General features: G+C 40.8%; 1 protein-coding gene across 1 annotated transcript in view; it reads right to left on the bottom strand.

Annotated features, from left to right (window-relative positions):
- Positions 1 to 15040, bottom strand: part of SYNE1 (spectrin repeat containing nuclear envelope protein 1) — a 1478055-nt gene that overhangs the window by 1053491 nt on the left and 409524 nt on the right. The window contains exons 21-23 of the mRNA XM_069234720.1: positions 13421 to 13594; positions 11737 to 11895; positions 9605 to 9769 (exon numbers count right to left, since the gene is read on the bottom strand). Of these exons, the coding sequence (XP_069090821.1) occupies positions 9605 to 9769; positions 11737 to 11895; positions 13421 to 13594 (498 nt within the window). The remainder of the gene's footprint in view (positions 1 to 9604; positions 9770 to 11736; positions 11896 to 13420; positions 13595 to 15040) is intronic.

Genomic DNA, 15040 nt, shown 5'->3' on the forward strand with positions numbered 1-15040 from the left:
ATTGGTGACTGCCTGTTTAGTAGTAAACATTAACAAAAAATCTGTGTTCTGAAGGGTCCTGACACCTTGTGTCCCTGCTGCCACTGCACTTTCAGCACCATTAAAGTCATGACCTTAGTGCCTGCAAGAAAACTGTCCCTGTGACTGCCAGTTTAGTAGTAAAATGTAGCAATATTTGGTGTTTAGAGGAGTTATGACAACTCTTGGGCTTGGGGCCACTGCACCTGCTGCACCATTCAAATCATGACCCCTGTGCCTGCAAGATAACTACACTTGTGACTGTCTGTTTATTAGTAAAATATAGCATATATTTGGTGTTTAGAGGAGTTATGACAACGTTTAGCCCCGGTGCCACTGCACCTGCTGCACAATTCAAATCATGACCCTAGTGCCTACATGATAACTGCAAGTGTGACTGCCATCTTAGTTGTAAAACATAGCAATAATCAGTGTTTAGTGGGGTGCCTAGAGGTTTTGGTCCCAGTGCCACTGCACCTGCTGCACCATTCAAGTCATTCCCCTTCTAACTGCAAGGAAACTGCAACTGCCTGTTTAGTAGTCAAATATAGCAACATTAGGTTTTAGAGGAGTTCTGACTACTTTTGGGCCCGGTGCCATTGCACCTACTGCACAATTCAAATAATGACTGCAGTGCCTGCAAGATAACTGCACTTGTGTCAGCCTGTTTAGCAGTAAAATATAGCTATATTGGGTGTTTAGAAGGGTTCCTAGAGCTTTGGGCTCCGTTGTCACTGCACCTGCTGCACCATTAACATCATGACCCTAGTGCCTGCAAGATAACTGTGCTTGTGTCTGCCTGTTTAGTAGTACAATTTAGCAATCATCTGTGTTTAGAGGGGTTCTGACATATTTTGGCCCCAGTGCCACTGCACCTGCTGCACAATTAAAATTATGACCTAAATGCGTGTAAGATAACTGCACTTGTGACCTGTTTAGTAGCAAAATTTAGTAATACTTTTGTTTAGTGGGGTTATTACAGCTTTTGGCCATGGTGCCACTGCATCTGATGCACCATTCAAATCATGACCCACATGCCTGCAAGATAACTGCACTTCTCACTACCTGTTTAGTAGTAACGTATGGCAATATTTGGTATTTAGAAGAGTTCTAACAACTTTGGGCCCGGTGCCACTGCAACAGCTGCAAATCATTGCCCTATTGCCTGCAAGGTGACTGCATCTATGACTCCCTTTTTGGTAGTAAAATATAGCAATATTTGGTGTTTAGGAGAGGTATGACAACTTTTGGTCCTGGTGCCACTGTATCTGCTACACCATTTAAATCATGACCCTATTGTGCGCAAGGCAAATGCACTTAATAATCTGTGTTCAGAGGGTTCTGACACCTTTTGGCCCTAGTGCCTTCAAGATAATTGCATTTATGACTGCCTGTTGAGTGGTAAAATATAGCAATGTTTGGTGTTTAGAGGAAGTCTGACACCTTTTTGCTCCTTGTACCACTGCACCTGCTGCACCATTCCGATCATGACCTTTGTGCCTACAAGGTAACTGCACCAGTTTATGAGTAAAATTTAGCAATATTTTGAGGAGTTATGACAACTTTTGGGCTTGGTGCCACTGCACCTGCTACACCATTCAAGTCATGACCCCTGTGCCTGCAGGATAACTGCACTTATCACTGCATATTTAGTAGTAAAATATAGCAATATATGGTGCTTAGAGGGGTTCTTAGAGCTTTTAGCCCTGTTGTCATTGCACCTGCTACACCACTAAAATCATGACCCTAGTGCTTGGAAGGTTCCTGCATTGGTGACTGCCTGTTTAGTAGTAAACATTAACAAAAAATCTGTGTTCTGAAGGGTCCTGACACCTTGTGTCCCTGGTGCCACTGCACTTGCAGCACCATTAAAGTCATGACCTTAGTGCCTGCAAGAAAACTGTCCCTGTGACTGCCAGTTTAGTAGTAAAATGTAGCAATATTTGGTGTTTAGAGGAGTTATGACAACTCTTGGGCTTGGGGCCACTGCACCTGCTGCACCATTCAAATCATGACCCCTGTGCCTGCAAGATAACTACACTTGTGACTGTCTGTTTATTAGTAAAATATAGCATATATTTGGTGTTTAGAGGAGTTATGACAACGTTTAGCCCCGGTGCCACTGCACCTGCTGCACAATTCAAATCATGACCCTAGTGCCTACATGATAACTGCAAGTGTGACTGCCATCTTAGTTGTAAAACATAGCAATAATCAGTGTTTAGTGGGGTGCCTAGAGGTTTTGGTCCCAGTGCCACTGCACCTGCTGCACCATTCAAGTCATTCCCCTTCTAACTGCAAGGAAACTGCAACTGCCTGTTTAGTAGTCAAATATAGCAACATTAGGTTTTAGAGGAGTTCTGACTACTTTTGGGCCCGGTGCCATTGCACCTACTGCACAATTCAAATAATGACTGCAGTGCCTGCAAGATAACTGCACTTGTGTCAGCCTGTTTAGCAGTAAAATATAGCTATATTGGGTGTTTAGAAGGGTTCCTAGAGCTTTGGGCTCCGTTGTCACTGCACCTGCTGCACCATTAACATCATGACCCTAGTGCCTGCAAGATAACTGTGCTTGTGTCTGCCTGTTTAGTAGTACAATTTAGCAATCATCTGTGTTTAGAGGGGTTCTGACATATTTTGGCCCCAGTGCCACTGCACCTGCTGCACAATTAAAATTATGACCTAAATGCGTGTAAGATAACTGCACGTGTGACCTGTTTAGTAGCAAAATTTAGTAATACTTTTGTTTAGTGGTGTTTTTAGAGCTTTTGGCCATGGTGCCACTGCACCTGCTGTACCATTCAAATCATGACCCACATGCCTGCAAGATAACTGCACTTCTCACTACCTGTTTAGTAGTAACGTATGGCAATATTTGGTATTTAGAGGAGTTATGCCAACTTTGGTGCCTGGTGCTACTGCACCTGCTGCACCAGTTAAATCATGACCCTAGTGCCTGCAAGGTAACTGCACTTGTGACTGCTTAGTTAGTAGTAAAATATAGCAATAAAAGGTGTTTAGAGGGGTCCCTAGAGCTTTTGGCCCTGGTGTCACTGCACCTGCTGCACCATTCAAATCATGACCCTAGTGCCTGCAAGGTAACTGCACGTGTGACCTGTTTAGTAGTAAAATACAGCAATATTTGGTGAATTATTCCTCTTAGTTTTTTCACTTTCTGCATATTTAATTCTTAACTTTCTTTTGGCCAATTACATCTGGATAATGCACTATCGTGGGCAGACTGTCAAATTGTACTAGCTATTCTCTTAGGTTAGGTGGTGTCCACTATAATGCCCCAAGTTATCCGTCTTACACCAGTCGTGTTAACACATGCAACATAGAGATATGCTTTTCTAATCATTGTTCTTTTTTCAAACGTCTACCATTGCAAGGACGTGGCAACTCATGATGCAGTAATCATGTTTTGGCCATCGTGGTTTTGATTTTGGGCTGCATTTATCTAATTTTCTTCACACGTTCCATTCCTGTTTTAGCCTTTCAGAAAGAGAATACACTGCGTTCCACAGTTGGGCATTCAGAAGCGCCAAACCTCGATCCCCTCACTTCATTCTTGTAGTGCCTAGGTATGTGTTATTAACCTGTTTCTCTTACTCCGTCGCTACGCATTATTTATACTGTTTTAGCGCCGCATTTGCGTCGTTTTTTGACGCAAAAACGGCGCAAACTTGCAAAATGCCATTGTATTTTGTAGGTTTGCGCCGTTTTGCGTCAAAAAGCGGCGCAAATGCGGCGCTAAAAAAAGTATAAATACGGGCCTAAATACCATGTTAATTTATTTGCAGTATTCATTGATTAGACAGTATCGTCAACATACAATAAAGATCTTAAATAAATCAAGAAACTTCTAAATATATGTGTCTAAAAGTGATAAACCCAAAGCAACTCCATGCGCATTGCAGAAACGATAGAAAGGTTTAAGGGGATTAGGATGTAATGACATGCAACAGCTACAGGGAGGACGTTCATGTCTGAATCCGACTGATTCTTTTTAATGCTTTTAAACGTTATTGTTGTTTACTTCCTCGGGCAAGAGCACACAATGCCAGCATATTTAGGCCCATATTTATACTTGTTTGGCGCCGCATTTGCGTTATTTTGTGACGCTAAAGCGGTGTAAATTTATAAAATAAAATTGTAAGTTTTGCCTGTTTTGCGTCAAAAAATGACGCAAATGGGGCGCAAAAAAGTATAAATATGGCCTTAACACATCCAAATGTTGCAAAAATAATAGTGGGCAGGAAAAGGCTGGAATGCGAGTGAAACACAGTTAAAATAGGGTGGCCTGCAAAGATCTTATCATGTTAGAACAGCTTCCGAAGTTTCCAGAGTGAATAGGTCAAAAACACTTCAAATTAGCTAAGGTGACACATACATTCCAAAAGCTGCTTCCAAATTTAGTTATTTGCTATTTTAATACATTTAAACTTATACTGTCTCCCGGAAAAAACAAAAAAACAAGCTCAATTAGTAGCTCAGCAGCTTCCCAAAGCACAAGCAATCGACAAACGAGCTGCAGGAGAGAAAACAAAGATGATCGAGTAAGGCTGATGAAATCTGACACAGAAAGAGGTACTTCCTGGATGCTCCCCAGATTTGAAACCACAAGAGAGTGAGAATAAACAGACAGGAAATAACAGGCACAAAACAATAAAAAGAAAGATAAATAGAGTCACAAGCAGCACAACAAAGGAAAGCTGAAGAAAGTTGGAGGTGGGCTGTAAGATCCTTTGACCAATTTTTTTTTCACAAAAAAAAGACTTGCCAAGCAAAGCACAAGCACTGTGCAGGTGAAACCTAATGACTTGAATATCAACAGCTAAGCTATCCTTTTACGAGACCGAAAAGACTTGGGGCCAGGTCATGATGCTATTCGGTGTGAAACGCAGACAATAGATGACCACAGCTCGAAAACGCAGAGAGCACATTACTGTGCTGTTTCTGAGCCTTGTTGTCTGCAACCCATGCACCAACTTGGAGATTTTCCAAGTTAATGTATGCGCAGAAGACACTGCAGTTTTGGGAAAAACAAATGCACAGATCCTTTCTGAGTTTGCACTTTGCGCTGAAAGGTATCATGATGTGGATCTTGAACTGTGCAATACGTTGGTGTTATTTATTAACATAATGTTATTATTTTATTATTCATGCAAAAATTTGATCCTATATCTTTTACTTCTTCTATCCAGCCATGGGTGTTCAATGTGGACAGCATATGTTATAAAACTTTGCTATTGAACGAACGGCACTGAATCCCTCAAAAGGTTTGGGATGCTCAAATTTCACACTTCTGGTTAATAGTAATGCAAAATAATGCTGCACACTCTGATTTAGCTGATAATGCTATGATTTGACCGATTTGCCTTCCTTCTCTTGGCATCAAATTAACAGTATTCTTCAGACTAACTACAGTTTTCCGCCCCTCTCAGTCCATACAATGCAAACTGCATTAGTGACTGGTAAGACATTGACCATGGGACCCCTGCATATAAGGCACCACAACTCACTTCCTCTTTAATAAAGGTATAGACAGTCAGGGACTGGACTTACAAAATGTGGTTTACATTACACCAGTGTTGGTTACTAGTTGTTCATACCCATGCCAAATTGCCATGCAGTCTTCACAAAGTTGTCCACCCTCGTTGACTTCTATGTTGCTCACTTCTGGGAGACACAAAACTTGAGCTGTTCTAAATATATTTATATTACTCTTTGTATGCTATATTGGATTTAAAGTAAAGTTTTTTTATCTCTTGAAGTTATCGATTTGTGCTTTTTGAGTTCTACGTCTGCGGCACCTCTGGCACATATGAGCCTTTCAATTTTGGCCAAACTACTAAGAGGAGAGCTAGAGAGGATCTTGAGGTGCCTTTGGTTCACCTGTTTTAGAATTGCTAAGTGTGGGTGCTGTAAAAACTACATTTGAGCAGATTTAAGTTTTATTCTCTTTTGCATGCCTTTCTTTAGTGACTTGCTGAATATACGGTTCGAAGTGAAGCAAATTCGTTGAAATGGAGAAAATGGAATGCAATGCAAGAATTACTGTGAATGCATTTGATAAGATGTAAGAAAAAAACAAGTATTTTAATCTGGAAATGGGTAGTATATCTTTTAATTTAACCCCTTGTCACTGTTAAGTAGGCACTTACACTAACAATTACAATGGTAATCAACTACACCAGTGCTTAATTTGAGCTAGTGTTTGCCGGGCATCTGTACTTATTTCTGAGTAATGGCACTTAATTCTAACTGCTCATGAGCTTGAAGGCAACCAATCCATCCACACTGCGGTGCTTCCAGCACTGCAACACCTTCTCTGCCCAATCTGGCTGACTCTACTACCCTCTGCTGGCATCATATCCTTACTCCTTCACACCTACCAATATATTGGCCATGAAGTGCCCAGGATAACATGCAAGATGAGGCAATTCCCATCATAAACCAGTCCAGAATAACCTAAGATAGTTAACTATAAGGGTCAGCGATATGACTATCACCCCGATTATTTCAAATCAAGAGAATGGAAACCCATTCCTGACTTTCAGAGAAATGATGAAATGAGATGTCTGAAGGGAATTTAGACATAAAAAGAAAGTGCACTTTATATTGATATTGTGAAGAAAATAATTCTCAGGAATTCACATGCCAGCAAATTCCTTGCCTTAAGACTGAAGGAATTTAGCAGGCTTCTTAGCCGAAAAGGGTGTTAAATTGTAACACAACCATGTGCAATTGGACACCCTTATGACAGGAGGCTATTTCCTGACAGTGTGGATTATTTATTTGGTTTAAGGGTTTGCCTAGTTCTTTTGAGAGACTGGTAGCTGAAGGTACCTTTTAAACATTCTCCTCCTAAGAATGAAAGCCATGAAGGCATACCTTTTTGCAAAGTGAAAGTGACATCGCACATTCCTACGTGCCCATATTATGCTATGCTGTTAACTTGTCTTTTAGGAACTTCATATAGTTGCCCTTATGCCTAGAAGTGTGTGATCACTGGTTCACGAGGTGTGCCAAGAGTTACAGCAATGGGATATGAAGATTTCTCTCTTCCAATGACCGAACATGTCATTGAAGGAAAAACACTGAATCCGAAAAAAACACACATTACGAGTCCAAAATAAATAGAAATATTGCAACAGATTCATTATGAAAAATGGGACAACATAAGCACGCCAGTTAAAGAGATAAGTAAAATTAGCTCTAATTTTAACATGTTATAAGTTGTTAGAGCAGTGTGTAATTTGAGTCGGTGCTATTGGTGGGGGCCACCAGGATTCATTATTGGGGACCACCACTTATTTTTCCTTATCAGACATTTGCATAAGCAAGAGAGAGAAAACACCACAATGGGGAAAGAAAGAAGAAGGATTAAGGGTGAAAAACAGTCACAAAGGGAGAAAGCAGGAACCAGGATGAGTGAGATAAATGGGCAGGGGGTGTCAGTTAGCGCATGATAGAGCCATGAGGTGGACTGAGTGAAGCCTTGGTATGTGGTGTGCCGACATTCCATAGCACTGATCCGACATCTCATCGGATTTTTGGGCACCAGCACGCATTCTTTTATGAATTAGGACTGCGTTACAGGCATTTCGTCACTTCCAAAAGCTGCCCAACCTCACTTCCCACCTCCTGCTGGAGAAGGTGATTAAGTGAACGACTCTTCATAAAGATTATTTGCTTTGGTATTGCATCATTTGTAAATAACAAGAGCCCTTGTAACAGGAAGCTTTAAAATGGCTCCACTCCACTTAGCTAACCACAGATGAACTGCATTCCCGATGCACAGAGAGAACCCTCTAGCCGATTGTGCAATACAGTCATGTCTTTATTTGCATGTGGATGTACAGTCTGCCATGCATTGGGAAGTCCTCTGTAATTTAGTGATGTGTGGAATCTGTTGCTCAAATTTTGATACTCAGAAGCCACTGGGTGGCTCCTGAACACCGCCATGCAGTGGTAACAGAGACCCACCTCTCTGAGGGAACAACAGAGCTTAAGCAACATGTGTACTCTGGTGTCCTGTATTACTGAGCTCCTGACTGGACTCATATGTCATAATGTGCCTGGCACAGGCTCTTGAAAGTGCAGTATTTTCTTTGTTCCCATATGTGCAACAATGATGTCTACCACTGCTTTATGAATTCAATCGTGTGTATTGCTTGCTCTAGCACATAGCTCATGAATATACAGTTTTTCTAACTATTCCTTATTAAGCAATTAAATACATTTGTAAGCTTTTGGAAGCATGCTATTGTGTGGAAAAATAATTACTGATGGCGTTTAGTGCTGCTATTGGAACGTTTCAGTGTCACCTGTGGTCACATCAGTGTTTACCTCAGGAAAACAGGCCCCACTGTGAGGTTGCTAGAAGTCAATACAAAATATAATTATACAACCACAAGTGAATGAGTGGCACGCAGTGGTAGAAGTGCATTAAAAAAGTATGGGAACTGTGTGCAAAGGGACAGGGTGAATGACCATGGGGGCAGAGCCAAATGCATGGCTAAAAAAACAAAATATTCTATAACTTTTTTTGGTCTTTAGCCTTCGGGTAACTACATACAAAATAAGGCACAGTGTAAATGAAATATAAATGCAAGTTCATTTAATCAGTGGGAAATGTACATTATGAAACCTCTCAGTTAATGCACTGCAGAGGTCTGTGTCTGCAACCAGACAACCACAGAACTAAATCCTGGTTGGTGCAGTGCAGAATAGTGGCTTGCATATTTTTAGTGCTGTAAGATCACAGTCTGTGACAGAAACAACTCATAACGTCAAATAATGACGTAAGTTGTTATTTTAAACATGCATCACACACAGTATAGGATAACTACAACAGAATTTGCAACCAAAATATAGATTTTAGTAATACCTAGACTATGCGTTGTGCAATTTTTTTTTCTATTAAGTCCTTTAAAAGCACACACTTCACAGCTCAGCTGGTAACTCCCTGGCAATACCACGTAAAAAGAATAAGAAGTGATTCCAACAATTAAAGCCAATTTAGGCTTACAAACACCCTTTACTTTTGCAGGTTGCTCGTTTGTGCACTTTTACGTTTCAGACAAGCAGGCATCCTGGCAAGAAGGCTTGTTTAGCTGTCTGACCCTCCCTCAGTTTCACAGCACAGGAAACTCACTGCCTTACATTTTAGCTGAAGCATTTCAATTCTCATAATTAACCGTTCTGAAAAGGTGTCTTCTCCCAAAAAGTAGGGTAACAGTTTTCCTTAAATTAAAAAAAGTATCAACACGTTGTGCCCCTCAGATCCCACCCACTTTGAGCACTGGTGGCAGCTCAGTTTCTCAACAGAAAAGTCCCTTATTCTCACATAAGACACCTCCCAAAATCATACCTTTACAGAAATGTTAACAAACTTTTCTAATAATTCCCTCATGATTTCAGCAAAACTTGACAATTATTATTATTTAAATATACATTCAAAGTGAGTAACCTGTAATAAAAAAGCATATTTTATTGTCACATTCAAATCTACATGTCAAAAATATGTTTGAAGTTAATTAGAAAGAATGAAGCAACATAGATAAAATATACATACAGTGTGTCTCTTCAGGAGCTCCTCTGTATTGCCTTTTTCTTTCAAGTAAGACTGAGCGGTCTGTAGCACCTTCTCAAGCTCTGCTCTGGACTCCTCAAACTTCTTCATCATACTGCTGTTGGTTTCTATCTGCTTCCTCCAGTCTGTGGCCTTTTTCACCATAGTCTGAGGAAAGGGTTGATCAAATATTGTCTGCTTACTCAGGCTTGGGTAACTGTGCAGTGCAAAATAGCTCTGGCAGTGTAGCACAATAGGTAAATTAATGTTATTTGCTTGTCCGTTTCCACAACAGCTTTATGCTTATAGGGCACACATTTACAAGAAATTACTACTATGGGGTACAGTACTACTGGGGGTATATTACAGAAAGAGCCCTAGGAGCGCAATGGGCATGTGCACCCGCTTTATGAGACCTGTGGATAATTTGGTATTACAGAAGGAGCTGCAGACGCTTGTGTGGTCCCTTCTGTAATACAGGTAGCACTGGCACACATGTAGTGCTAGAGCTATGTTAAGAGTGCATTCACTTATTTGCATGGGATGTGCCCCATGCAAATAAGGGAATCACTTTGCCTCTGTGCCTGTGCCGTATTATGGATGCGGACACAAAGGCAAAGAAGCTGTCAGGAGGTGCGCTGAAAGTGCACCACAAAAAGGTGGTACACTGTCAGTGTGCCCCATGATGGCAGGCCTCTAGAGGGGGGAAAGGAGGTCTAATGGACCACCCAACATTCCCTTGCAGGAGGGTGCGGTCACTCACTGCACCTGCCTGCAAAAGGATCTCTAATTCCTCTTAGAAGTACAGGAAGGTTGCCATCTGCAAAGTGAAACACGGAGCAGCTTTGAAGCAGCCTCCTGTATTTCACTTGAATGCGCTGCCCTCAGGGTATATATGCTTCGAATCACTACCAGGACATTCTAAACTAATGCAACGTTAAAAAAAAAACAGCAAGTGCAGGGGCAGATCTCCTTAGGAGGCCATTTCAAGGATGCTTATTCTTGATTCCACCTCATGCATCTTCTACAACTCTACACTTCCCAGCACTGTGTCTCACTCTTGTAGATTGTATTCCCATCCCTGGTTTCTCACATTGACACTGTCTTCTTATATTTTCTTCCTCGCGGCTGCCCTGGGAGCAGCCCATTTGCGCTCTTTACCTGTTTGTGCACAGAGCACCTATTTAAATGTGTGCAGTAGCGCAAACAGGAAAGTGCACCGTATGTGTAATACAGCCCCTGGTGTAAGAATAGAATCCCCTAAGGACCTAGAACTTTGTAGTAATAAGTGAACAAAACTATAGAAAACTGAGTGAATGAGATAAAGGGACATATCAGAGATGAGAGGCAAAAAACACTGGAGGAGAGAAATATAAACTCTTTAGTCGGGAACATGATCATTCAAAACGTGTCTAAATTCAACATGTTAAGGCTGAATGCGAGGGCCAGATTTAGCAATAATTTGTGCTGGTGCAAAAGTCACCAAAAGTGATGCTAACTGGTTCAAAATGCTGATTTGTGATTTACTTTTGTTTTGCACTGGAAAGTTGCCTAAATGTAATGCAAAGTAGTGTGACACACTACTTTGTTCTACTTTCCATCAAGGGGACGTCCCATGGGTGGTAAAAGGGAGATCCCAGACATCCACACGATATTTGATGCAGAGGCCTATCTACTAACAGTTGTTGACAGGCTTTGTTCCAAACAATATGCCATCTTGAGGTAGGCACAAGGTAGGAGAAATGTTTATTTACTAAAAACATTTCCCAATTTGCACGTGTGCTAGAGCACGTCTACAAGTGGGAAACGTTTTAAAGTTAGTCTCAGCACAGTGTTTTGTACTGGAAAGGTATCCTTCATCCAAAACTGATGCTGGATTAATTCACACCCATGCACTATGGCGCATAGATATGTGTGTTTTGGGAAAGGCATCCAAAATTGTGCACCAGCAGTGGGGAGAAGAGCAGCAGCACCGTACCTCGTAGATACAGCTCTGTCCTGCTCTCTCCCCTTCAACTTTGGCTGCTGTACTGTGTTTCGTAAAATAATACTAAATTTGCCCAGAAGTGTACTTTGTGCACTGGGTTTACAAACATGCATGTTTTCTTAGGTTTACCAACGTATTAGATGATTACCTGAAAAGCTGCCTGGGTCTCGGTGATCTTCTTCTGGAGAATCGATTGATCGAAATGTTGTATTGCTTTGCTCTGGGTGACAGCCTTCTGAACTGCCAGGCTGTGCTTGTCAATCAAAGCCAAACTCTTCTTGCAGTTTTCTTGAGAAGCGACCAGTTCCTGTAGGAAATCGAAATTGAAATAACCAAATTGACTGAATCCTGTTTTTGCCTACATTTATTTCAATGTGACTCCTTGCTAATAAGCCCCAGTGTGGTTTGCAGGGTGATAAGTAATTCCCTTGGGCAGGTACTTACTGAGCAGTTATTAACAGGCGACAGGAATTACGCAGAAATGGAGCTTCAGATTCTACAGCAAGCTTCATTACAAGATAAAAGAAAAGTATAGCAGCAAAATGATGCACATTCGGGGACAGTATTGCTTCACTATTTTGTCACTGTAACACATTAATACTGCCGGTTAACTATTTCACCTCGGTAGTTGCAGTTAAACATCTGAGTAGAGCAATCAGCAACTAAAAAGTAGCCAGTAAACCCTTGCAAATTATCTGCTATTGTGCATCACCATGAGTAGTGTTTTTAGTAGCATTTGGTCTGTCTGGATTTAAAACAAACGTTTTTTGCTGAAATATAGAAACTATGCAGCAGATGGTAGTGTATACTAAATTCGTAATTTTGAAGAACAATCCACAATCACTGAAAAGCAGCCCTGGTTATAACTGAGATAAGTAAATGATTTCCCTTTAGGTTTATTGTATCTAAATATGCTTCGTTTTTGTACTCTTAATATATTCCCTGTACTACATCATCAAAATGTTCAGTAGTCTCAATAATGTACTTGTTTTTCAAACGTTTACCATTTATACTCCCGTATTACTGCCTCCCATAACATGTTTTGGACAAATAGCCCTGTTATGAAATTCCCCATACAGTAATTAGAATCCTTAATGCCTTTAATAACTATATGGGCTTCGGGATTGTTTTCTGAGGATATTCTTGTAGAGGAAAACACATATAACCTAAGGCAAGTGAGAACTGGAACTAGTATTTTACTGATGTTTTTTGTGTGGAAATGCCAGCATTGTTCATGGCATTATTGTTCAAGTGAAGAGAATTGTAATTCAATAAATGGTGGCAAAAATTAACAAATTCTCAAAGAACCTTTCTTGTCTTTGATCTGAATAATTTGAATGCCTCCAATAATTACCCTGCAATTTGATTTTTATTTATAACAAAGCTCTAAGATAAAAGAAAGGCAGGCAGTTGGTAGGAAAGAACACTTTGAGACCGATGGGGAAAACGTGCTTCATTTTACTTTAGGTATTTAATACAGATGTAGCACCAAGGAGAAGCCCATCAGCTTACAGAGAACAAACAGTGTCAGAAGCAGGTGAAACAGGAGGTGCTGCGTTCAGGATAATTTGTTGTGTGGGCGGCCTTATGTACCAACGGGCATTTCCCATTCTGGGTCTATGGGAAAATATTTTATTACATATGGTTCTATATCTCTGTTTACAAGGCCAATAAAAACGAATGTCCATCAGCCAGGTCCATGAATGGGCTCTATGGCGAAATACTATTCTGCATTCATGATCCACATTTTAGGGGCAATACAAGATTCAATACAATCACGTGTCAATTATGTATAGTATTTCAAAATAATTCTCAAAGTATATATGACTTACCCTGTGCTTTTGTTTGAAGACAGTAGGGGACTGGATGTCTGGGTCAAGAATGGAAACAATCTCACTGACTTTGCCAAGTGACTGATAAAAGGATGTGATCTGCTTCTCAAGATCCTCCAGTGGCGTAAGCAGTTGTCGGGACTCATGGAGTAGTGGGGGGCAAAGCTCCCGAACCTGAAAACACAGCAGTGAACAAATACTTTTATTAGCCACGCAATAAATATAATACACCATGCCCTGAGCGTAGATGCTTTCTGGGCGAGCATATCATTGGTGATTTATCAAAATGAGTGCCACTGTCAGCTGGTTCATTAGAGTATCCTTACTATTTTAATCTCTGAAGAACGTATTCGTTATATGAAAATCAAGTTATAAATCACAAGTTACTGTACCATATACAAATAAAGTATATATGCTTCGAATCACTACCAGGACATTTTAAACTAATGCAACATTTAAAAAAAAAAAAAAAAAAAACAGCTGGGGCAGATTTCCTTAGGAGGCCATTTTGAGGATGCTTATTCTTGATTCCACCTCATGCATCTTCTACAACTCTACACCTCCCAGTTCTGTGTCTCACTCTTGTAGATTGTATTCCCATTCCTGCTTTCTCCCATTGACACTGTCTTCCTATATTTTCTTCTTCCTTCCTTCTTCCTTTACTGCTCTTCTCAGTCTTGATCGGAGTCAATGACTGATGATGAGAAATAAGTACCCGTTCCCAAAAATCAGTGCCGGTGCCAACCACCTGCTGAATTGGCATTGGGCTAACCCACTGAACATTTTGGATCCCATATTTATTTATATCATACTTCTGTGTGTCAAAACATTATGACTATCTTGCAGCGTTGACCTAAAATGTAAAAACATTTCATTACTCTAAATGCTGAAATCAGAATTTAGTGTTTGTGTATTTGTATGACAGAATGTAGCAATAACGCAGAGCTGTGGTATGTGAATCTGTAAGATTATAGCACTTTTGTTTAGCACTTTCTGCATTCTTATCATTCGTTTGAAAAAAAACTAGGTTCTCAATGTTATCAATGTTATTCTAATTCAAGAGCCTGGTGTATGTTCATGAAATATCACGTGCAACCCAGTCTGCCCACCTATTCCACATAATCTGTTTGCGTAATGAGGATGTTTTGTAATTATGTTATTTTTCACTGGGCTCTTGTTACCTCCTTCGTCTAATCATGGCATTGCTACTTTGTAAGTCAAGAGGAAATAATAGTAATATTCCCTATACAGTGAGACATGCTTCTCATGTGGAGAAACATGGTCCTTCAAAGACAGGTTGTTTCACATGACTGTGTCCACACTGGGGTGGCATGGTGAGCAAAAAAACGATGGATTTAACCTAGATGTTTGACTGGAGGTGAGTGCTTGAAAAGTTTTAGCACTCCGTCCATCATCTTGTTGTGTCGCTATGTTCGCTCTATGTGGCAAGGGTATGCCCAGATGTGGGCCCCTTGCTCACTGTGCCACTAGATCCAAGCTAGCCTAGCTGATGAGAGGTGATACCCCGAAACCAGTTCCAGGATGCCTGTTTCCGGTCCAGCGAGGACCTGGCCTGGCAGTTCAGGCTAGACTGTTCCCCTGGGGAACTGGGTCAAGACT

Source organism: Pleurodeles waltl, chromosome 5 (assembly GCF_031143425.1).
Source record: "Pleurodeles waltl isolate 20211129_DDA chromosome 5, aPleWal1.hap1.20221129, whole genome shotgun sequence".
In the NCBI taxonomy this organism is placed as follows: Eukaryota; Metazoa; Chordata; class Amphibia; order Caudata; family Salamandridae; genus Pleurodeles; species Pleurodeles waltl.